The sequence below is a fragment of the Pimephales promelas genome, chromosome 2 (assembly GCF_988280905.1).
Source record: "Pimephales promelas chromosome 2, fPimPro1.hap1.1, whole genome shotgun sequence".
In the NCBI taxonomy this organism is placed as follows: domain Eukaryota; kingdom Metazoa; phylum Chordata; class Actinopteri; order Cypriniformes; family Leuciscidae; genus Pimephales; species Pimephales promelas.
The window spans coordinates 18,528,787-18,554,672 of NC_142770.1; the positions used below are offsets into that span (position 1 = coordinate 18,528,787).

Sequence of the window (25,886 nt, forward strand, 5' to 3'; positions counted from 1 at the left end):
TGCAAGGTTAAAGCAAGCAGACCATCTACGGGACAAGATGGATTCCACCATATCTTTATCTACACAATAATAGTCTTTTATATTGTAATCCTTTTATTTTTAATATTTGGCATGTTTGTGTTCTGCTGCGTGTCCCTACGTGTTTAATAAGCAGAGTGTTGGACTCGTCTATAGGCGCACATATTACTAAAGCCCTCTTTAAATAACAAAAAAATACTGCACCATTGACTTTAGACCAGGTTTCAGTTGGTCAATGGCGCAGTCTACTTCAGTTGCCTTAAAATAGCACCGACAATGCGCCTGAACACACCTCGTTTTCAGACCAGCAGCCCATTGGCGCACAAATGGGCGCAACTGCATTTGCAATTTAAACAACATGCCGCTGGACGTGAAAATGATAACTGCGTCAGGCTGAAACTAGCAAGAAACACTAGCCTGGCCCTGCATTTTGCCGGGTGTATGACAGCGCCCATAATCACATTATGATTAAGTCACATTTATGAGATATAGTTGCAATTATGAGAAATAAAAATCTCACTTATGAGAAAATAAGTCACAATTATGATATATATAGTCGCAATTGTGAGAAATAAAGTCCCTGTTACAAGAATAGGAATCAATTATGGGAAATAGTTACAATTATGAGATATAAAATCACACTTACTAGTTATAGCAAGATTGCACACCATCTAATGACAACAACCTCATAATTAAGTTTCGGTTATAGTCACAATTATGAAAAAATAAAGTCAAATTTTGTCAAATTAAGTTGCAATTATGAGAAAAAAAGGCACAAGTACAAGATAGTCACAATTACAAGAAATGCTGTCACAATTTTGATATAGTCGCAATTTTTAGAAATAAATTCCCATTGTGAGAAATAAAGTCCCAATTACAAGATACAGACTTTTTTTTTACAGCAGCGCCATCTTTGTACTTGTGAGGCTGTCATATTTACAATTATAATATTAAGGCTATGTTTTATTAATACTGTTGCCAATTGGTAGGCTTTCGCAGTGTATGGTAATATTAATACTTTTAAAATGTATTTTTTTATAAATTTTGTGTGATAAACAATTTGAATTCTGCATTTGGTCATCACTTGATGTCCAGAATCTGGGTCCAAAACCACTGCTCTGTAATAAATTATTTATTCAAGTGTGCTGGATTAATTTATCAAATGAATTATACTATCTTTTAAATTCAGTCTTCTGCTACCGTCAGACTTACTGCATTATAAGAGCTTGGAGATACTGCAGTCCTGCAGAACAAATGAGAACAAGCCCAAACAGAGGCACTCAATTATACGGCCTGCCTCTAGCAGCAGGACTTCATTAGCCTGTTTGCTAATGAGCTTTCTCATTGTTTTGCGTGCACATTCATTTTCCACAGACCAGTATTAGAGAGGGATAATGCGACTTAAACGGACCCTCAAGACTCCAAATGATGGATTTCAGTGTTCAAACGAGTATTAATGAGAACAATATTTAAAGCACGCCACATAGTTGGAGTACATAAAGTTGCATATCTATATAAAAACGTTTTTTAACCATTTTGTCATTATTTATTCTGAGAAGCGTGTAATTGATTTCTCAACTCAATTTAGTCATTCATTTTGTGTTTTAGTGAAAGTTCAGAAAAGTGACCACCCGCACTGCTGGGACCCCTGTGTGAACTACTGCCATTCTCAACATCCTGGTCACTGCAAGACATCGACATGGACCTCTGCTTCCAGTAACCCCTCCAGCTCTCAGGATTACTGCAAATGTAAACACAATAAATCATTTGGAAAGTTACAGTTATCCCCTTTTAAAATTAGTATTTTCAAACGCGGTAACAATACTCCAAATTTTATTTTAAGTGTAATTAGATTTTTTAATTTGGCTTCTATCCCATTCGATTAAGTTGGTCACACACCTCGAATTTGCCACATTGACCGAAGGAAAGATGCTTGGCAATTCGCTACACTATTGACTATAGACAATGAAAATCTCGCTAATGTGATGGCACAATTTTGTAGTGTTTTTTTTTTTTTTTTTTTTGCTGTAAGTTTCCTGCACCAAATCAGTCATGATTTAGTTTTCACATTTTCTTCATGAAATCTATTTCTCTATCATCCATCTTCTTTTACATGTAAAATGGCATTACGTTAATATGGAAAATTGGTCTTAACCCAGACGTCCAACTCCCAGTGGTTGCCTCCAAATCGAATATAACATCTCCTTAAAAAACAAATGCATAGAGGAGTGGATAGATCTGCAAAGACTAGCAAGGGACCAATAGAATGTGGATCATTAACCTGCCGTAAGCCACTCAGTCAATTGGACCATTGCCATCTCTTTGATTTAATTTTTTTTAAAAATACAGTTACACTGCTTGAGTTTCTCTCTGTTTTCTACTCTCTTCTCCCTAGCTATAGTCTGCACTAACTTCTCTCCCGGGTCCACCACCACATCGGGCATGACCAGCCAGGGTTCCAGCACGCTGCCCCGAGCCGCTCCTCCCATGAGCCCGCGCAACTCCATGCTAAAGAGGAGACAGAGGAAAAAAGAGCACAAGAGCTCCTGTAGGTGACTGGATCGGTTTTAAAGTTGTGATGTTTTCTGCTTGAAATGGTCTAAGACAGCATATTAACTAACTAAATTATATCTTAATGACTGATTTGTAATGCTCTATGTAGGTTTTTAAATGGATTTTCATTCAGACTATACATCTGACTGATTAAAATAGAGTTAGCATGTTGCTAAGCTAACTACACAATAGTATAATAGTGTATTCGAGTCATGTCGGAAAAATCGTATTTACAGGTTAAACACACATGATGAATGCCACAAAAAAAATGTGGGGAAACTCAGGATTTTCTTTGAGCGAGCCTATGAGTTAGCGTCGTGTCTGTAAAGAAACAGTTAAGTTGCATGCACAAGATATAATAGAACAAAAGATGGTCAGCACCTTCATAAATTGAATAAAAACATAAAAAACAAAAATACCTGATGAGCATTCTTAATTCATCATATTGTATTTAAAAAATCTTGCTGCTTTTTTTGTAGAAAAAGTCTGACATCGTAATTACAACCTCCCAACTACAAATACAAACTTCCCTGAAGGATTTGAATGCACCATATGCAATGTTAGGCAACGTAGCATAATATTGGCTAATTTGTGTTTTTAATTAGTTTAACTATGTTTTATGTGTCAATTCAACTTTTTACTTAACTTAGGGTGACCATATTTTGATTACCAAAAACCAGGACACTCGGCCCGGCAAACAGATGGGCCTACTCAAATGATACTCGAAGTTTACTCAAAGATACCTTATTTATTTCAATACATTTAAAGTAGGTTATGGCTCCTCTGTATGGATAGAAAATTGTTATATTGTTATTTGAAAACAGGACTTGTCCTGGGAAAACAGGACAGTTGGTCACCCTACACTTACACTATAAGCACTGTTAGAAACTCAGTCTAACTAGTCTACTTTTCATCCGTTTTTATCTATCAATAAAACAGTTTTACTGGTAGAAATGTTAGCATGTTGCTAAGGTAGCAACAAAAAGCACAAACATCACATCTTGCCTCATTCCTCCATCTTGGATAGATTTTTCACTAGGTTTTGGAAATAGTTTCACTTTTAGGGACTGTTCACATGGAACTAATTTTTTTGCACTGCTATTCCATTGTTTTTTTGTTTTTTTGTTTTTTTTTTGGGGGGGGGGGGGGTGCGTAAACAACAGCTTGTGACCATTGCGTTTGTGTCTCATGCATGACAGTAGTTCAAATTTTTTAAAAATGCATCTCTACACCTTGCAATTTTTTTTCTTGTTCCATTTCCCTGTGCCTCGTATTTTTAAAAACACAAAAACATGTTCTGTGAATGCTCCCTTAATGGGTTAAGTCCAGTACATTAATGATACTTCTGTGGTGATATTTCTGTCTCTTTAGCCGTGTCTTTAGCCTCAAGTTCTGTGGGCCCTGGTGGTCAGATAGTCCACACAGAGTCCAGTGAGGTCACTCTGAGAGGAGACCCTCTCAATGGGTTTGGGGTTCAGCTACAAGGTGGAATATTTGCAACAGAGACCCTCTCTGCACCCCCTCTTATACGCTTCATCGAGCCGGACAGCTCAGCCGAAAGGTACGTCTCAAACTTTAACTCAACCGTTATGTCCATGCTCAATCATGCACATCTAAAAACACTATTCGGTGCCACAGCAGACTGAAGATCTGTTAAAAACGCAACCAGATTTTGTAAAGACTTCTATATTTTTTTAAAGATTATGCCGTACGACAGATCCGGGGTACACTCTCTCGGAGAGAGGCGCTTGAAATGATCAAGCTGGATGTGCGTTGATATTACCGCAGAATCTGGGTCAACACTCAGCAGGAGACTCACACAGCAAAAATCACGCCTTTTATCAGCAACGTTTAAGAAAGAGGCATTCATTTTTAATATATTAAGAGACTGGAATGTGTCACTGTCGCAATTTGTGTTAAAGGTAGCGAAAAGTTTAGGATGGGTCTCCAAAACTAAACTCTATCCACTGGAAAGAAAAATCACAAAAGAACGTCTTTAACATCTCACCTGAACATGAGTTTTCTTAGACAGCTTTGATACTAAATGAAGAGCAAATGGATCCTAGCTTATAGTATGTTTCTCAGATGTTTGTCCTGAGAAAATGACCCCAGTAATCTCACGTCACACCTAGAGTTTCTTAAGAGATCTCAATGATGTCTTGAATCACTCTTGGATTTGCCAAGATACCAAAGTCTTCAATCAGTACTCATCAGATTGTTCTGAGAGCAGATTATCTGCTCTATGCTAGCCACTTTCGTTTTATAGCTCCAAAACTCTGACTGCATGTCAACAATTGTCTCATTTGGGTCTCTTTGTGTCTGTCGAAATAAATAAAGAGACTGAGTTGCTACATCCCCAGCTTTGTTAACTTTTACTAACATTTTGCCTGTCTCATTTCGGTCTCTTACTATTTGTCCAAAAATATTTTATAAGAAATTTCTGAAAATAAGTTTTCTTTGCTAACTTTTAACATTTGGCCAAGTCTAACTCTTATTGCATGCCAACTCTTATTGCATGCCATGTCTCACGGCCTCTTTTATTTTTATCCATTTATCCGAAACTAAATTGCCACAGACGTCTCAGCTGTTTTGCTATGCTACAATTTGATTAGCTCTAAATGCTTCTTGCATATCAAAGATTGGGTCACTTTTTATTTGTCTACCATAATGAAGAAAAATCTGAGGCGATGTTAAACGAAGTTGACGTTTGCTAGCATTTTGCTAACTATAGTGCTAAGTTCTTACTGCCTGTCAAAATTTGGGTCTCTTTTTATTTGTCCAAAGGGGATAGCATCTGAGACAAAGCTGCTACAGGACATCTGCTGCTTTGCTAACTTTTGCTAACCCTAGTTCTAAGTTCTTGTTGTATAACAATGATGGTCTTGTTTCTTTTTATTCATTAAACTATTGATCTCTCTAAAACTCTTACTCTATGTCAATAATTTAGGTCTCTTTCTGGGAATGTTAGGAGAAACATCTGAGACTAAGTTCATACAAAGGTGTTTTTTTTTTAGCTTTTTTGCTAACTTCATCCACATATTCTCTCTAATGTCAGCAAACCCGACACAAGAAACTTTTATTTGATGTCACTGGATGAGACCCTAAACAAACTCACCATATATATTCATTTCTGTTTGTTTTTGTAGCTCAGCGTGTGAGTCAGTCCCAGTGTGAGATTGTTGTACCATGAAGCGAGTGATCTGATGTGTGTTGAGCTGTATTGTATTGTGGCAGTGTGTGACATTTGTGGTGTTTGGCCTGGAAGTCACTGAATGTCAGGTCAGTTGTTGTCATCCATACACACACGGCTTCCCACCGTGACATCGGGCTTGCATTTATAACCATGTGATAAAATGCTCATGTTTGATAAAATCAACTTTTTATATTGACATTAGATTTGTACAGTCAGACTTGTGACTATTTGCATGAAGTCTGGTCCACTTCACAACTTATTTTGGCCAAGAACCGCCCAATTGACCTATCGGTAAGCCCATGCCCCCCTTAGTTACTGTTGCAAACTAGGACAAACAAATGGAGTTGCTAACTGTCATTCAATGACAGCTGTCAGTGTGAAAATCTTGTCCCAAGATAAATATATGTTTTTGATCAATTTTGTACATAAATTGTACATCAGTCTGTACATTTAGGTTTATATGTTAGCATGGACTCACTAACTTTAATTGTTAGTTAATGAGAGTTTGACAACCAGAATATGAATGTTTTGGTATTGATTGGGTTTTGGCTTGAATCCTTAAGGAACCAGGTTACTGCACCCACATCATTGGATTAACACACAGCTTAATCCCAAGCAGTGGATGCTCTGTCTTGTTTGGGTTAAAGAAATGTAATAAAATAAATTCCATTGCCACATTGCTATTGTGGTGGAACATTTTAAACTGAATATTAAGCTACGTCGACTGGAGATGCGCTAGGGTATAGGGTAGTTTTATTGACTCAGCGGAAGTCGATGTGTAGATGCGCTGGTAAAGTATAAGACTTGGCCAACTAGTGAGTATTATTGTAGAGTAGTCAGGTTAAGGAAAAAAATCCATTACAATTTTGGCGAGCCAGCCAGGAGAGTTCTCGAGCAATACTCAGAGAACTTCCCAAGTAAAAACAAGGCCGGTGGATCTCAGACAAATTCCATTGAGAATCCCCCCGAAAACACTGATACAACAGTTTTTATACAATATGGAGGTATGCCATAATGACAATTTCATTGGTTCTTCATAGGTAGACTGTTTTGTTACTGGGTAGAGGAGACTTTGTTTTAATGTTTCTAAGTTAGTCATCTGTCTAGTTCAATTTCCCATATTTGTTATTTATACACAGTCATTCATCTGAAGTACAGAATGTCTTAGTACATTGTCTCAGATACTCAGATGGTTAAATGAGGTCAAATGTTAAAACATGGTTAGCTTAATATTCAGTTTCAAATTTTCCACCACACCATCCTCTCATGATACCTGAAATCAGTGTTACAAGTTCCCGAGGCACATCATTTTACCCTTTTTTTAGCACAAAAACCATCAAACCCATGAGTGCCTCAGGTCTTTCAATGTTTCTCTATGGCGCAAAACCTAAAGAAGTCTGAGTTCCAGTCCTCGTGCAACTGATACTTAACTGCCATTGGCTCATCTGCGTTTAAGGGGAGGGGCTTACTGAATCAATCGCGGGATGAAGGGAACAAGAAACCACCAATAATTCTAGAGCTTTTAAGTACTTCTCTCATTTTGATTGGCAGGTGTGGGCTTCTCCAGGTTGGAGACAGAGTCTTATCCATCAATGGAATACCTACGGAAGATGGAACGCTGGAAGAGGCCAATCAGCTTCTCCGAGATGCTGCTCTGGCCAATAAGGTCACACTAGAGATCGAGTTTGATGTGGCAGGTTAGTGAGCCTTCCCGTGTTTTCCACTGATACCCCTTTTCCACCAAGGCAGAGCTGGTTCGGAGCCAGAGCCTAGTTTCAAATCGGTTCTTTGTTTTTCGATCACCAAAGCACCAGCTACGAACCAGTAAAAGTGGTTCTTAAGTAGCAAGTCTAGATTGTAATAAATGCTTACGTCAGCGGCTGGGGGCTGGGTTACCGTGACCAACAAGATGAACAGAAACTTGTGACCACCATTTTTTAAATAGCAGCTAATCATGCCAATAGCAGCTCGATTGTAATCTCCGTTAATGCAAGTTACGGCGAGCTGCATGAACGTGCTGGATTCGCTGTGTTTGGATACCGATGTAGGTTTGCAAAGCCATGAGCATAAATAGTAACGCAACGACCGGCATTGTTGATGGAAGTCTTGTTCGAGATGCAGAGGAGCGGCGTGGACTGATCGGAGCTGCGGGAGTGTTTGGAGCTTTTGGATCGCTCTCGCAGTTTGAGATTTGCAGTGCCGAACCATCTCGAACAAGCCTGGTGTGTTTTGTGTGTGCCGCGTTAGCATTGCTGGGCAACATGAGATGTATACAGTGACGTAAGATCTGGCTCTGTGATGGCTCTCTAGCCTGTGGAAAGACAAACCGGTTCTTTGAAAGCTCCTCAGTCGAACCAACTCCGAACCGGCACTAGCTCTAGCTCTGAACCAGCACCTGGTTCTTGTTGGTGGAAAACATGAACCTTCTCAGTTTCTATTGGTATTTGATTGAAAATCGGTATTTGTGTTTCAACACAATCTATTAATTTTTTATATACTCTTTGCTGTATGGCCAGAATCTGTTGTGCCCAGCAGTGGGACTTTCCATGTAAAGCTGCAGAAGAAAAGAGGAGTGGAGCTGGGCATCACTATCAGTGGTAAGACCTGAATACTCACTCTTGACATCTGGAGATATTCTTCATTTAGTTTGGTCCACATTGCCGCATAACTTCTTTTTGCTTTCCTCATGTTTTCATTTTCATTCAATTCCCTTTTAATCTTTTTTTTGGGAGATTTTAAGATCCCTCTCTCCCTGGCCTATTTTACCATTCTCCGTTTCACTCTTCAAACTCACAGGGAGTAGTGAAATTTGATATCCCTGAAGACATGGAAAATAAACCCCATAAAAATGTTTTGACATCCACTCCAGTTGCATGTTCTTTGCCGCCAAACACGGATCGGTTTTCCTCATGGAGCGTGTTCATATCCAGACCACCCGATACGGCATATGCCATCTCGTCCATGCGTCATGAAGTTATATTAGCCCTGATAAACTGAGACACTTCTCCGAGGAAGTGTTTACGCTGCTCTCCCAGGCTTTCCGTGGGCTTGTTTACTCAAGAAGAGCTCTTGCGTCTGTCTGGCTTCTTTCCATCTGACACTCCTCTGAAGCTTCTTTACAGTAAGGGATTACGGGCCGTTAAACTTGTATTTTACTTGCACGAGGGTTGATTTGAATCACACACTTTGCCACATGCACAAGAAGTTTGTCCATCAGTCAGACTAAAGCAGAACCACTTCTGACAGATTCAGAGCCTGAAAGTTTAAGAACAATTCTTATCTTGTCCGATATGAAAAGAGTTTAAAATAGAGTTGCATGATTCTAGAGAACTTTAGATTCATGATTTTTTTGTTTATTTTTTTGTATTCTATTATCACGATTCTCCCGTGATTCTGAACTGACAAAATGTTAATTTCTGTGGTCTGTATATAAAAAAAATGCTTGAATGAATGATTCAATGACTTGCTCATAAAGGCTTCACTTGTTTCATTACTGGATGAATCAGCGTTTTTGAACGAATTTCTTGAATGAAAGATTCAATGACTCTATCATAAAGGCTCCACTTGTTTCATTTCTGGATGAATCAGCCTTTTTGAACGAATCTCTTAAATGAATGATTCAATGACTCGCTCATAAAGGCTTCACTTGTTCATTACTGGATGAATCAGCGTTTTTAAACGAATCTCTTGAATAAATGATTCAATCACTCGCTCTTAAAGGCCCCACTTGTTTCATTACTAGATGAATCAGCGTTTTTGAACGACTCTCTTGAAAGAATGATTCAATGACTCGCTCATAAAAGCTCCACTTGTTTCATTACTGGATGAATCAGCGTTTTGAATGGATCTCTTGAAAGGATGATTTAATGACTCGCTCATAAAGGCTCCAGTTGCTTCGTTACTGTATGAATCAGCATTTTTGAACGAATCTCTTGAATGAATGATTCAATGGCTTGCTCATAAAGGCTCCACTTGTTTCATTACTGGATGAATCAACATTTTTGAACGAATCTCTTGAATGAATGATTCAATGACTCGCTCATAAAGGCTCCACTTGTGTCATTACTAGATGAATCAGCATTTATGAACAAATTTCTTGTATGTATGATTCAATGACTCACTCATAAAGGCTCCACTTGTTTCATTGCTGGATGAATCAGTGTTTTTGAACGAATCTCTTGAATGAATGCTTCAATGACTCTCTCATAAAGGCTCCACTTGTTTCATTATTGAATGAATCATCGTTTTTGAACAAATATCTTGAATAAATGATTCAAGGACTCGCTCATAAAGGCTCAACCAAAAACGAGACCAATCTTAAGTCTATATTCTAAAGCATTCTTGAATTACAACCATTTAAGCTTGAAATGAGCATTTCCATGTCTATTCAAAAAGGGGGGGGGTGACAGTTAAGAGGTTAAATAAAAGTGTTCTTTTATTGTTATTTATTTATTTATTGTTAGTATTTTATTGTTTATCATTACAGTTCCCGAAACATTTTATATATTATTTGTTTTATTGTTTTGTTTTTCAATTCATTAAATTCATGCAATTAATTTAAAAATATAATATTTATACATATAAACAAAATAAATGTTTTCAAATAGTTGCATCCTAAATTTCGGCCCAGAATTTTTATTTTGGTGTAACTCTAATTATTATTTTACATTTTCATGTAATTTATTATATTCTATATGACTGATTTGGTATATAATTTTGGTTCTTCTGACATGATGAATTGTTCATGGCTGTGAACTGTGCAGTCAAGCCTTGTTGTGACTGTAAGATCATCCTCTTTATTCTGGCTCTCTCTCCATCTCTCGCCCAGTTAAAGCTTTCTCCCAGAAATACTTTCTGCTGAGTATCCCAACATAAGGGATGATGTGTGGTGTGTTTTCAGCAGCCTCAGGCGGAGAGCATTGTGTGTGTTCCAGCTCTTCAGACCAAATCTTGAGATGTGAAACATGGTTAGACCCCTATATTACCATGCTGTTCTTCCAATCAGCTTTGAGCACAATTTGAATTCCACGATACGTATCAAAGCATCATGTGCCAGCCACATACTTTCTCATGAAGGATATCTCGCCGCCCATGATAAACTGGGGAAAAACCTTCTTATTCCACTTGAAAACACTAGTGAGTTCATTTGCATCTGTTAGAAAGCCAAACAGCCAATGGATGTTGGGTATTATTACACTTGTGATGGAATTTTGGTCTTAAAATATTTTATTCTGTCTGCTCAAAATATTCCCTCTGAATGTCTTGCTCATGCCCGTGAGTGTGTGTGTGTGTGTGTGTGTGTGTGTGTGTGTGTGTGTGTGTGTGTGTGTGTGTGTGTGTGTGTCATAATGAAACACTGCTGTTTTCCCATCTTTCTGCAGCCAGTAAGAAACCAGGAGAGCCTCTCATCATCTCTGACATTAAAAAAGGCAGCATGGCCCACAGGTATGAACAAACACTGCCAAAAACACCTTGGAAATGTTTATGATCCTAAATATAATATTTTATCATTTCAATTTATATAATTGCTTTTGCCTCTTGGAAATATAAATCTTTGTGTGTATATATATAGAGCATATACACACACACACACACTTGGTCTTAAAAATATATATCCATTTCATTTTGTATATAATTAGTTTTGCTTGTTAGAAATATACATTTTAAGACTTAGAATTATAATATTCAGATTATACATGTAAAATAAAAAAATACATTTTGAAACATGAAATCTGATTCTGAAATATTTTTGCTCATATAAAATATAAATCTGTGTGTGTGTGTGTGTGTGTGTACGTGTATGAGTTTTGCATGTGCGTGTGAGTGTATGTGTGTGTGTGATTTTCTCCTAGAAATGTATATTTATTAAAAAAATATTTTCATATAAATTTAAAATAATTGTATTAATATAAATAATTGAATTAATGTATAGATACATTTATTTACACATATATTTATAAAATAAGTAATGATTTATATATTTAAGAGCTAAAACAATTGTTATTGATATTTTATGACAAAAATTGATATATAATTGTTTTTGCTTCTAAATATAAATTTATAAAAATATAAAATGTTATTATTTTTGAGGTTTTTGCTCTTAGAAATGTATGTCCATTTTATTTTATTTTATTTTATATAATTGTTTTTGATTCTTACAAATATAAATCCCTTGAATCTTATATGCTTTATTTAAGACTCACAATTTTTCTAATCATATTATATTAGGAATCTATAAAATACAATTGTATACATGATATCGAATGATGAACTTCCACAGACATATTGGAATTATTATAAATACAGCAGCAGAAATTATATGAGATGTGTTTATAATGTCCAGTAGGGGGTGACAAACTCCAAAATAAGATTTATTACAGTTAAACAGAGTGCGTTCATTACATGCTTTATTATATGAAGTTGATATTTTATAACCAAAATTGTGTCGTTTGGAGAAAGAACTCTCCAAGAGAGAGGCTCGCCTCATGTCTGTCTGCGGGCCTGAAGCGCATCTCATGTTTTCCTGCAGAACAGGAACTCTGGAGCCCGGAGACAAGCTGCTCGCTATAGATAACATCCGCCTGGAGAACTGCTCCATGGAGGACGCCGTCCAGATCCTGCAGCTCAGCGAAGACCTGGTCAAACTCAAGATCCGCAAGGACGAGGACAACTCAGGTGTGTGTGTGTGTGTGTGTGTTGATGTGAGCTTCAGAACAACCTGTAAAGAACATGGGAAGCTCATCCGGTCCTATTGTAATTAAATGGAATTATAATTTTTCAGGATGACTGTGTAATAGATAGATAGATAGATAGATAGATAGATAGATAGATAGATAGATAGATAGATAGATAGATAGATAGATAGATAGATAGATAGATAGATAGATAGATAGATAGATAGATAGATAGATAGATAGATAGATAGATAGATAGATAAATATAGATATAGACATATATGATAAAACACAATTAATATGTTTATCATATACAAATATTGATATTTATTTTTGCCTCAGAAATATACTGTAAATTCCTTTTTATATTATTATTTTATATATGATTGTTTTTGTCTCTTATAAAGATAAATATATATATTGTTTATTTTTATTTTATCATTTATCACATTATATATATATATATATATATATATATATAGAGAGAGAGAGAGAGAGAGAGAGAGAGAGAGAGAGAGAGAGAGAGATATCATACATGTGTACTTTAGTTATCACTTATTTATAATTTCTTTATAATTTATGATGATAAATGATAAAAAGCATATAAAAATAAAATTACTTTATTTTATTATTTTATAAAATTATAAAATTACATATTTGCTTCTTGGAAAAAAAAAATATATATATTCTTTTCAGCAAAAACAAAGGTAAACCAACCCTAATTTGATTTTAAAGCATTTCATCCATATGTCATTCACCCTTCAACCAACAGGTGTCAGTAGAACTACATAAAATGTGAAAGATCCTCTTATCCGAGGGTGCAACTAATGACAAAAACCCTGCCGTTCAACACTGTCAATCAAACATGTGGCCACACCCACTCTTTCTTTTGTGCTATTTTCTGCATTCATAACATTGAAGTCATGAAAACGATACAAATGACACAATGTACGTATCCTTTATGTATCACTTGTGTTATTTTGTTGACATGATAGACAGAGTTCTGTTTTGTTATGAGGCGAAAGACAGTGTGTGGTCAGAAGAATAGCAGATGGGTGAAACTGTACAACTTGAGTCACCATTGAATACTCATGATATGTTGATTTTGAATGCATGTCTGATATCTAAAAGTAGTTGGTCAGTGTCGTGTCATTGTGTGTCCAGACGAGCAGGAGTCGTCCGGCTCCATCATCTACACGGTGGAGCTGAAGCGTTACGGTGGCCCGCTGGGCATCACCATCTCCGGCACCGAGGAGCCTTTTGACCCCATCATCATCTCAGGCCTGACCAAGAGGGGCCTCGCTGAGAGGTCAGTCGGGTCGACTCCCAAAACACCCCTCACTGTAAAAATGAGTATGCTATCTAATCAATACAATTGTGACAACAGATTACAAGCAATATTATTAATTAAATTTAACAAATTAGAACGGAGTACTAGTTCAACTAATTAATTCCTTAAATGTTAACCATTTAAAAATAGTAAAATTTACACACAAAAATAAACAAAACAAGACGTCAAAGATGAAAGAACTCTTTATTTTATATTGCCAATATTGAAGACAAGTGATGTTAACAAGCATCAATTTTTAAGTAGAAAATAATTTTAAGTCACCATTATGGTGATCAATGTTTGTTTTAGTTGGGCTCTTGACCCTTAAGTCAGTCATCATTTTGTTTGGCTGATATATTTTTGTTTTAGTTATAACAGTCAGATGACTTTTAAGTAGGGCTGTGCAACAATTAATTGCGATTAATTGCATCCAAAATAAAAGTCTGTGTTTACATAATATATTTGTGTGTATGTGCTGTATATAATTATTTTGTATATATAAATACCTATGCATGCATGTATATATTTATGCCCACGTGCCGTTGTTTATCATCGTGACGGTGTGGTCTGTTCTCTCAGGACCGGAGCCATTCATGTTGGAGATCGCATTCTGGCCATCAACAGCGTGAGTCTGAAGGGCAAACCGCTCAGTGAAGCCATACACCTGCTGCAGATGGCCGGAGAAACCGTCACACTCAAGATCAAGAAGCAGACCGACGGTGAGTCGCAAACAGCAGGATCCTATGCAGCTAATATGTTCTATATGCAAATATATATGATAATCATAACTCCCCCTTCAGACCCAGATGACAAAAATAAAGAGAACGATCTCGATACCGAGCTCAGCGACAATGAGGACGAGATGACAGACTCGCAGAAGACCAACAAACTGTCGGACATTTACTCCACCACCATCCCCAGCGTGGACTCGGCGATGGAGTCATGGGACGGCTCGGGAATCGACGCCGGATACAGCAGCCAAGGTGAGCTCAAGCTCGTAGATCTCCACACTGGTAAACTATTGACAGCCGCTGTAAAACCCTTGACCTCACCCGCCTCCTCCAAAGGTGCCTACATCCATCAGGCTGCTGGGATAGCGTTACATCCTCACGAGTGGCGCAACAGCAAGCAGAGGAACAGCACTCCACCCCCCACCCGCCGCAAGAACTACCCCTTCAGTGATGGGGGATTCAGCGAAGACGACTGGGAGAAAACTGCCGGGTGAGACTGGAGGTCGTGCTCTCCAAGCTTGAATCATTTCTAATCATTGTTGTTAGCAATTCATCGAAATAAATCTGAAATAAAATAACGTGAGGGATATCGGCCACAATATCGGTATCGGCCGATATATGTTCATTTTTAATGTTAGCGTTATCGGGCCTGATAAGAAAATTTGGCCGATATATTTAATCCGATAAATAATGGATTATTTCCTCTATCTGAGACACTTCACATGCACACTGTTTAACGTGATGGTCCACAATATCGGTATCGGCCGATATATGTTCATTTTTAATGTTAGCGTTATCGGGCCAGATAAGAAAATTTGGCCGATATATTTAAGCCGATATATAATGGATTATTTGCTTTTGCTGAGACACTTCACATTCACACTGTTTAACGTGTTGGTTTTGAATTGCTTGAAATATGATTGGAATTACAAGTTGAAAATACAGTTAAGCGCAAAATATCCAACACAGTCTCATGAAAGTGCATATCTATATCACAAATGTCATTTCTCGTGCCATTTATACGGCAAAAATGTTTTTTGCGTGCATATGTTACGCACTTATTACACACCTTGGGTAGGTTTAGGGGGGAGGGGGGTAGTGAGTTTGTGCGCATTTCACGCCATAAAGTGCGTATCATATGCACTTGAAAACCATTTTTGGCGTATTAATGGCACGAGAAATAAAATTCGTTCTAGGGATACAAACTTTCATGAGATCGGGCTCAAATATCATATAGGCTACATGAAATTATAATGAGAATGATGGCTTTTAATTGTGAGACTTTTGTTTTTGTAATTAGGCTCTTAAAAATGATGTAAACATTTGGATTTAGATTTATTCGCCAATATATCGGTAATCGGCTTTCAAATATAAAGAATTATCGGTTATCAGTATCGGCAAAAAAATATATATCGGTGCATCCCTAAATAATATATAATCAGATTAAAAAACGTAAACTTGAAAAACTTGAATAAATAAATCTGAAATAAAATAATGTGTGAGGGATGCACGATGTATAGGCCACAATATCGGTATCGGCCGATATATGTTAATTTTTAATGTTAGCGTTATCGGGCCCGATAAGAAAATTTGGCCGATATATTTAAGCCGATATATAATGGATTATTTCCTTTAGCTGAGACACTTCACATGCACACTGTTTAACATGATGGTTTTGAATTGCTTGAAATATGATTGGAATTACAAGTTGAAAATACAGTTAAGTGCAAAATTTTCTGTCATATAGGCTACATGAAATTATAATGAGAATGATGGCTTTTAATTGTGAGACTTTTGTTTTTGTAATTAGGCACTTAAAATGATATAAAAATTTGGATTTAGATTCACCCGCCAATATATCGGCTATCGGCATTCAAATATAAAGAATTATCGGTTATCGGTATCGGGAAAAAATCATATCGGTGCATCCCTAAATAATATATAATCAGATTAAAAAAACGTAAACTCGAAAAACTTGCCTAGCCTTGGCAACTAACTGAATTAAAAATGTGAAAATAGCACAGATTCATAGCAATAGATTCTATTTACACTGTTAAAATCGTGTAAATAGTAGTTAGATGTTATATATACTTCTAAATATTGGCAGATACTATTTGCACATTAGTGTTGTTGCACATAAATCTGCATGCAATAATAACAGTGTAAATTAGTATTAGTATTAGGAGTATTAGTAGAATGTTGTAGATTTAGATTAAGTGTTAGTAGAATAGAAGTTATAAGTTGACATGTACTTGCAAAGTCAGTAGAATGTCTATTGAGGGACCATCAAAATAAAGAGTTAGCAGATATTAAGCAGACAGTCTACTAATACTCTAATGAGAATTAGTTTGACATGTAGTTGCAAAGTTATTTGTAGTTAGTAGAAAGTCTAAGCAGGGCTTCAGGCCTAGTTTGTTTCGCAAGAGGCCCTCTCTCCACCCATCCTTGCGGTCTTTCTTAACGTGCCAAGGCTGGTGCCAGAGAGCCGGATATCAGTGCCAGCCTAAGTGCCTCATGCCTTATTGGCTCTAACCTGTGCGTCTGCCGCAGATACAGCAGCCAGACACATGCCGATGGTCTCATAATGGAGCAGGAGGACAGCTTCTGGTGCCAAGCCCTGGAAGACCTGGAGACGTGTGGCCAGTCCGAGCTACTGCGCGAGATTGAGGTAAACCGCTTAAATAATGAGCTTGCTGCTTGGAAACCTTTAATCATCTAGTGGATTAGATATACTTTAACACATAAGAGGAAAGATGGCATTTCTCCATAGAAAAAGTTAATAGTTTGCACTCGGTGTGATGATGATGTCAACATCAGTTATGTAAGAGTCACGAGAACCATTCGTGTACTCGGCCCTTTCACAAAGTATTGAGCTCTTCTAGAATAGGTTTTCATGCTCGAATGTTCAAAAAACACAGTATTTTTTCACATATTTTATATATGAGTAACACTCTGTTTAGTTCCTGTCTCTATGAAGTCCAAAGTGCTGTGATTGGTCAGCTTGATCAATGTGTTGTGATTGGTCAAGCTATTCGAGCGTGTTTGGGAAATGTCACGCCCCTTACTATAACTATTTCAACACAGTACTAACCAACTAACCAACTCAACCAGGCCAAGCCCCTTTATTTTACGTTTGAGTTGGGCGGGAATTATTTAAAAGAGTAATTTTGTGACGTGTTTGTTCCCAGAAGAAAACTCAAGACTACAATGGAGGCGTTTCAGGGAGTTCAGAAACAGTGACACTGCTTCTGTTGTTTATTTCTGCTGTTCAGATGAACTGTGATAGCACACTGTAGGACTAGATTACAGCAAACACTGAACCATACTATATAAACGTTGAGCAAGCAATCTCATTGACTGCACGGTTAGCATAGGCCGATCAACGTGTGCCATGTGTTTATGATGAGATCACACACATCAGCGTTAACTAGTTTTAAAAAATCAAATGCCAAGTTAATTTAACACAAATTATGGTCTTAAAAAATGATTTCTTTTATATGAAATCCCAAAAAAGAGAGAATATAAAAAAATTAAAGCTGCATGCAACATTTAGCGGGGTTCAAGCAGTTAAGGCCTTTAAGCACAAAAACATCAAAAGACATTACGTTTTATGTAGCAAGCATTTAACCATTTAACCAGATCATAGATCACGTCGGAATAGACCATGTTTTAGCATGATTTACCATGATACACCACATTTCAGTGTGATTTTCATTATTTACCATGTTCCATGAATCTAGCATGATTTACCATAGTTTCGTGCTTGAACTTAAAAGAATGAGACCTTTTTTGACGGTTATAGCGCCACCTATGGTCCACTCTTTACGAAACTTACCATGTTAGGACACATTATGCTCATCAATTTTTGTGAAGACTTTTCCTTTAGGATTTAATGGCTGTTGACTGTATTTTGGACCACGGTCCACTTTCTAAATGACCCCGTTATAGCCAACCAAATGCAAAATTTCAACTTTTTTTCCGATAATTATTGATCTAGAGAGTCCAGAGGATTGTCCTAGACTGGTCTGGTTCCGATCGGGCGAAAAACCAGGGACTAGTTCGCAAAAGTAGGTTTCGGACAAAATTCGACACAGCCAAATTCTTTTCTTGCCTAAATCGAAAGAGATATACATCTCTTCGATCGCAGTGGTGTAAAAACCTGAGGCTGAGTCAAACAGTCTAGGAGTTATGAGCAATTTAGTACTTTTTATTGCTGTAGCGCCACCTATGGGCCAATCGGGCTAATACTCTGATAGGTTCTCCCCAAACTGAGGCCTACCATCTGGCTAAGTTTCATGTCTCTAGGCCTTATGGTCTGGGCTGCATGATGCACGGGAAACACGGGAAAAACGGGAGTGTTGACAGGTATGGAATATATATAACTACAATGACTCCTAAATCTCTGCAGTTCAGTGGTTGTTCAACACTGTACAGTCCCAGTGAAATATGTCAGATTGTGGTCGTCTGCTGACTCCTCCACACGCACTCAAAACACCCTGCAAGATGAGAAAATGTCCCATGAAAATTGTGTTCAGCACATTTTTTTGGCCCGTGTTCGCACCAGTATCATATTTACAAAATTACTGTAGTGAGTCAAGTGCTAAAACAACGCTGACGCTGATCTTTCTTTTGTTTTTTCTTCATTAATGCTGAAAATCCCAGAGCAATCACTACTCTACCGTTACCAAAAAAAGAAGTATGCATGGCAACCGATGTCTCATTTCATGCCTGCTTGCTCTAAACAATGAGCTCTGTTCTTACACAACCAGCTGAGGAGAGTTACAAAAGTATGAGGAAGTGTTTTTATCAGATTCTTGGTGACACTGGTTAGCGAGGTCAGCCATGGATGACATGTTCCTCCATTGGTACTTGACATTCTTTCATCACAAAACGTGGGACACAAAAGGGGATGTTTTGTCCTGTCCTGGCACTCTTTTCAGTGTAGTGCCAGTAAATGGGTTGCTGTCATTAAATGGGAACTGCCAAATGATAGCTTTGTGTGGGGAAATGCTTAAATTTAAATGTAATTCCGATTCACATTCATTCAAATATGCCACCCAGGTTTCACGTCAGTGACATCAACGTATTTGGTTCAACAGTAAATTCATTTATATGGTGAAGAGCAGCCAGGATTAAGTATTTCACATTCACTAAAGAAAATAAGTCCAACAGGTTTGGAACAACATGAAGATGAATAAATAATGACTGAATTTGCATTAGTGGTATTTCAGTATCAATCATATACTATTATAAAATTTATTCAGTTTTCAACTTATGTTAAAGTTTTTGTTAAAACTTTGTTAAAAAGTTATTTTAGTACTTCAACTTGGACAAAAAGAGAACTTTTTTTGCTTTGCTTAATTTTGCATTCTCTTTTGATTTGCTTTTGTTTTGCTTTAATTTGATCTTGTTTTGTTTTTGTTTTGCTTTAATTTGATTTTGTTTTGTTTTTGTTTTGCTTTAATTTAATCTCGTTGTGTTTTTGTTTTGCTTTGATTTGATCTTGTTTTGTTTTGTTTTGCTTTACTTGGATCTTGTTTTGTTTTGCTTTACTTTGATCTTTTTTGCTTTACTTTGATCTCATTTTGTTTAGTTTTGCTTTACTTTGATCTCGTTTTGTTTTGCTTTACTTTGATCTCGTTTTGTTTTGTTTTGCTTTACTTTGATCATTTTTTGCTTTACTTTGATCTCATTTTGTTTAGTTTTGCTTTACTTTGATCTCGTTTTGTTTTGTTTTGCTCTACTTTGATCTTTTTTTGCTTTACTTTGATCTCATTTTGTTTAATTTGGCTTTACTTTGATCTCGTTTTTTTTTTTTCTTTACTTTGATCTTGTTTTTTTTGCTTTACTTTGATCTTTTTTTTGCTTTAATTTGATACTGTTTTGTTTTTGTTTTGCTTTAATTTGATCTCGTTTTGTTTTTGTTTTGCTTTAATTTGATCTTGTTTTGTTTTTGTTTTGCTTTAATTTGATCTCTTTTTTGCTTTAATTTGATCTTGTTTTTTTGGCTTTGAATGCTTTTTAAATTTTTATTTTCAGTTGTAGTTATTTTAATACTTCAACTTAAACTAAGAAGAATAAAAAATGAAGAAAATGAAAATAAGAAATGTTGCCTTAGATTTTTTTATTTTATATTATTTAATATTTTATTTTATTTCAGTTAACATGTTATATTATCCAGCCCTTAAAGGGATATGGTGATTTTTTTTTAAATAGTATATTTCAATGCTTGTTCTCTCTCTAATACTTTTTGTCCCGCTTAGAAACTTTACATTCGCTTGCAAAACCTTTTGAGTTTTCTTTGCAAGCAAATGCACAATTTCTCAGAGGTGCGTAAAAGTTTTTCGAGAGAACTATAAAGCATTGAAAAAAATCATTGCATATTTTTTCCATCACCTTTTCCCTTTAGGTGCTCCGTATTTTATGTCAAGTTACGATTCAACGAAAGTGTTTTTTATTTTAGGTTTTAGTTTTAGCTTTGGTTAATGATAACCACGATTTGCCTATTGAGTGAACTGTCTTTAAAGGAGGTGCTTTATGGTTGTTGAGGGACTTTACAGAAAATTGCATATTAACGTGCAAGCCCTGAAGGGCACAAATCTCAAATTACATCATAAAGGCGAAATAAAATTCAGCTTTCCAACTAATCTGCCATATTTAACTGCGTTTTAATAGGATTTAACTCAACCCTCGACACATCTACGCTCATTAAACTATTATTGCATTAAAGCTTCAAAGAGTCAGAAATGCCTGAACTCTCATTTAACAGACATTTCAGTCACAGCTCTTGGGAAATAAACCAAACTGGAGCTCATTAAAGGTAAATGAGGATGGGCTTCATGTCCTCTGGTTAATAGAGTTTCATTAGATGAGACAATTGCTTAATGAGCACCCAATCAGAGGCTCAAACAGCGCTCCCTATTGAAACATTTTGCCGTGAAGGCCCTTTCACATGACTCGCGTCAGGAGTTTAGCACACTTGGCATGAGACATGTGAAAAGGCCTCAGTTGAGCAGGAATCAATGTTTGTGGTTCTTGTCCATCCCTAGGCGTCGATAATGACCGGCAGTGCCCTGAGTTTGGGAGTGGATGGGGGAAAGAGCCACTGCGAGACGGTCAGCCAACCTCACCTCAGCCCTCTGCGTAAGCCCCCGCTTCTTCTCAACGAGACCAAGAACAAGAGCACGCTCCGCATGTCCGAGAAAACCTGGGAATCACGGAGGATCAAAGAAGAGATCCAGGACATCCTGTCGCCCACACCGTTAGAGCTGCACAAGGTGGACAAACTCCACAACACACTACATTGAACACACTGTTAACAGTACTGTCCTTTAGAAAACGTGACGAGTTCCCCTTCCCCAATCTGAGCTGCTGGTCAACACGGTTGCCATTAGTAACCGCTGGGGAGAGTGCGAACAGCATTCTCAGATCTTCTCAGAAAACGTCCCTGGGAAAGGCCACGGAGATACATCTGCAAACCCTCGTTGTTAATATATCATGTGTGCTTTTTTCTGCGGTTTAACAGGAATGTTGATATTTTTTCCCAAACTCAAATGAAGATGATTCAGTCAAGACCAATAGTTTATGATGCAATCACATCTGTCCTATCAGCATATTTGTGGTTTATTTCCAAGGAAATCTGAAATTTCCTGGGAGTTGCTTTACTTTTGTTTTGCTTTGCTTGTTTTGTGTATTGCTTTACTTTGCCTTTGTTTTGCTTTGGTGATTGTTTTTTGTTTTTTTTTGGCTTTGCTTTTGTTTTGCTGTGCTTTTGTTTAGTTTCATTTCGTTTTGTTTTTGTTTTGTTTCGTTATATAACTGGAAATATACCTGGAAAAAAACATTTTTTTTTTAAATTTTTTTATTACTACATTAGGAAAATGTTTTTTTATTTTTTTATTTTGGCTTCGCTTTTGTTTTCCTGTGCTTTTGTTTTTCTGCGCTTTTGTGCTTTTTACTTTTGTTTTGCTGTGGTTTTGTTTCGTTTCATTACAGTATACCTGTTTATTATTATTATTATTATTATTATTATTTTATTACTACATTAGGAAAATATTTTTTTTCTTTGTTTGTTTTTTATTTTGGCTTTGCTTTTGTTTTGCTGTGCTTTTTGCCTTACTTTTGTTTTGCTGTGGTTTTGTTTCGTTTCATTATAGTATACCTGTTTTTTATTTTTTTATTTTTTTATTACTACATTAGGAAATTTTTTTTTCTTTGTTTGTTTTTTATTTTGGCTTTGCTTTTGTTATGCTGTGCTTTTGCCTTACTTTTGTTTTACTGTGGTTTTGTTTCATTTAATTTAATTTTGTTTTGTTTTGTTTCGTAAAATATACCTGGAAAAAAACAATTGGGTTTAGTTTTTTTTTTTATTACTACATTGGGAAATGTTTTTTTTTTCTTGTTTGAAGTGTACTATAAACCCAACAAACATAATGAGGTTTATGCTTAAAAATCTACAAGGAGAAAAAAACAAACATTTCTAAACTAAATTAGTTCATCTAATATTATTGTTAGATAATATTTTTTTTGTTTGATTGATTTTTTTTTTTTTTTTTTTGATTGATTGAACTTAAAGATTTATTTTTGTTGAAATTCTCCTTCTGCTTAAGGCATCTTCTGATGAAAATATTCGGAAGAACCTAGCTCATGGTTAAATTACAGCAATAATTTTGTGTTTAACAGGTGACGGTGATGAAAGACCCAGAGAGCGATGACTTTGGATTCAGCGTGTCAGACGGTTTCTTGGAAAAGGGTGTTTACGTGAACATGATCAGACCTGAGGGTCCAGCGGACCGTGCTGGACTCAAACCGTACGACAGGATCCTTCAGGTGCCTCTTCTCAAATCACCACACGCCCCTCTCCCTTTGCCCAGCTATATGATCTGCCCAGCTCAGTTAAATATAAACTCACTCTGAGGGCGTCAATAGGCACTGGGAGGACAGGTCGAGTTAAAAAGTTATTTTTCTGGATCTTCTGCGTGGCTACACAGCACTTGTGGTCACATCTCGTGGTCCTCTTTCTAATCTCCCACGCTTCACCAACTGTGGAAATGATTAAATCTGTGTTAAGATACTTACCAGCTGTGGCGTTAACCACAGCAAAACAGCATGGGTTTGTCTATGGGGGTTGAAAAATGCTGTAGTTGAGTTGGAGGTGCTTGCTTTATGGTGTCAGGTTTGATTTGTCATCCCATTGTCAAGTATGATAACATACATTTTTAGAATAAACCCCTGTTCAGATAAACAAAAAGTATTTTAAAGAATCTGCTAACATGGGCCGCGGTTGCATTATTGATTTAGATTAAATTATCTTAAGTCCCGTTCATACCACGATAACAACGATAAAAATAAAGACATAGATCTAAAAATCGTTCTAATGCAAAACACCTAAACAATATTGTTGGAACCACTTAAAAAATATGATGAAGGATAAAAACTTTGACAGCCAATCAGAATCCATCCTGCTTTGAAGGGGTCATGAACTGGCTTTTTAAATTTTATTATATTGTTGCCTGAGGTCAACTTATGACGTTCGCTTGGTTTTTGAATTCAAAAACATCAAACTGAATAAGTAATAGGCTATTTTCTCTCCTAATTTTGAGCCTAGCTGAAAAACGCTCGGTTTTTATGGGCGTCTCGCACTGAAGACTTGGAAGTAAACGCCCACTGCTGTGAGTGGATAACAGTTTTGCATATTATAATGAGTTTCAACTCACCCGTCGATGCACTTGGGGGAAATTGTTTTGAAAACGTCCAATGTTGTAAAATGGCAACCGGAATGATTCGCCCATACATGTTCGACCCAGGGTCCGTGTGTTGCACCATTCCTGGCAGATCCAATATAGACGGCACAGCAGCGATCTTTAATCTTAATCGGTCTACAAATCCAGTCTTGTTTACAAAACAATCCTCAATGAAATGAAGCGAACAGACGAACAATGTTTTACCTCATCAGCTGGAACGTCATTAAAAATAAAGTTTATCTGATCCGGTTTGTCATCACGAGGTAGGCATCTATGTTATTTAGCTATGCGTGTAATGCGCGAATCGGGCGGGGCTAAACCGGCCGTGTTGAAGTAGGCGTTGATCTTCTTCTGCGGGGGTGGTGTTTTATCCTCTTTGACGTCATAGTTCCCCACTTTGAAATACGAGTCGTTTGCTGAGCCTGGTGTCAATAAAAGCTTTTATTGGACTAACAAGGACGTTTTCAGTTTTGAAACTTAAAGGATATTCTTATAAAATTATGACCTCTTAGATGTCAAAAGCTCAAGGAAACTTTGATTTCTCAGTTCATCACCCCTTTAAAGAGCTTGAGCATTTAAAGCGGCAGACGACACATAACAAACAGAACAATATTGTCGTTCCTGGTGTGAACGGGCCTTTACGTGGAATATTAGAACGTTTACCGAAGTCTATGTTTCTCTGCCAGGTGAACCACGTGCGGACACGAGATTTCGACTGCTGCTTAGCTGTTCCCCTCATCACAGAGGCCGGAGACAAACTGGAGCTGGTGATCAGCCGAAACCCGTTAGCACAGCCGGGGGTCGCCCAGCCCCATGACTGCCATCCCCACTTACACCCTGTAGGCCATTCCCGCGAGCACCAGACCAGCACGCTGGACCTGTGACCAGTGGGTAACTAAGACCACACCGGACATTTCGATGCAACAGACTATCACAAGGAGCCACGATCCACTGGTTTCATTACAAAACTCTTGAACTGAGCAATCCAAATCAACAAAAGATTTGAGCCAGTTTTCCAAACAATACTCGAAAGGATCTGAGCCAGTTTTTGAAAACAGAAAAGAAAACAATTTTTGTTTTTTTGGGACTACGACAATGCATACAACACATGGACTTCACCCATCAAATCAAACATTTATTTTCTTTGATATTTTTTTTTGTTTTTTATTTCATTTGGCTTTATTTTATTTTGATATATATATAAAACATACTGTGTCCAAATGTTTACAAAACAGGAAGATGATTCTGCTTTTGAAGTAGACGGAAGTATTTTTTGAAGGTGTCTTACATTTACATTTTCAGTAGCAAATGTGTTTTTACTTACACAACTTTAGTTGTGTTTTAGTCCTGGCTGAGTCACTGCAGGAATACCTTCAGGCACATATTGTCCCTTCTCACAAACACACATTGCTACTATAAACAGTCCCTTACACGCATAAACAGTATGGACTCCCAACAAACAAACAAACCTTCATTTGTCTTTGTGTCAGACACAAACACTTCAGGCCACAACAACAATGCACAAGGTGACTGCCTGCTGCTCTTAAAAGAAAGTTGCTGTTTGATATTGCCAACAAAGACTTCACAGCCTATCGTGTCAACATCACGTTTCTTATTTGTAACACTTTATTTTACATATTATAT

General features: G+C 37.0%; 1 protein-coding gene across 6 annotated transcripts in view; it reads left to right on the forward strand.

The window, feature by feature from the left end:
* Positions 1 to 25,665, forward strand: part of grip2b (glutamate receptor interacting protein 2b) — a 109,282-nt gene extending 83,617 nt beyond the window's left edge. For 5 of the 6 annotated variants that reach the window (XM_089117503.1, XM_089117509.1, XM_089117517.1 and 2 more), the window contains exons 10-24: positions 1,627 to 1,767; positions 2,414 to 2,566; positions 3,943 to 4,132; positions 7,316 to 7,461; positions 8,281 to 8,361; positions 11,146 to 11,209; positions 12,294 to 12,439; positions 13,603 to 13,747; positions 14,348 to 14,487; positions 14,569 to 14,751; positions 14,836 to 14,989; positions 17,050 to 17,167; positions 21,549 to 21,776; positions 23,182 to 23,328; positions 24,929 to 25,665. In XM_089117503.1, coding sequence (XP_088973629.1) covers positions 1,627 to 1,767; positions 2,414 to 2,566; positions 3,943 to 4,132; positions 7,316 to 7,461; positions 8,281 to 8,361; positions 11,146 to 11,209; positions 12,294 to 12,439; positions 13,603 to 13,747; positions 14,348 to 14,487; positions 14,569 to 14,751; positions 14,836 to 14,989; positions 17,050 to 17,167; positions 21,549 to 21,776; positions 23,182 to 23,328; positions 24,929 to 25,126 — 2,234 coding nt within the window. In that variant the 3' untranslated portion in view covers positions 25,127 to 25,665. The remainder of the gene's footprint in view (positions 1 to 1,626; positions 1,768 to 2,413; positions 2,567 to 3,942; positions 4,133 to 7,315; positions 7,462 to 8,280; positions 8,362 to 11,145; positions 11,210 to 12,293; positions 12,440 to 13,602; positions 13,748 to 14,347; positions 14,488 to 14,568; positions 14,752 to 14,835; positions 14,990 to 17,049; positions 17,168 to 21,548; positions 21,777 to 23,181; positions 23,329 to 24,928) is intronic. The other variant, XM_089117515.1, reaches the window with a different exon arrangement.
* The last annotated feature ends 221 nt before the right edge of the window (positions 25,666 to 25,886 follow it).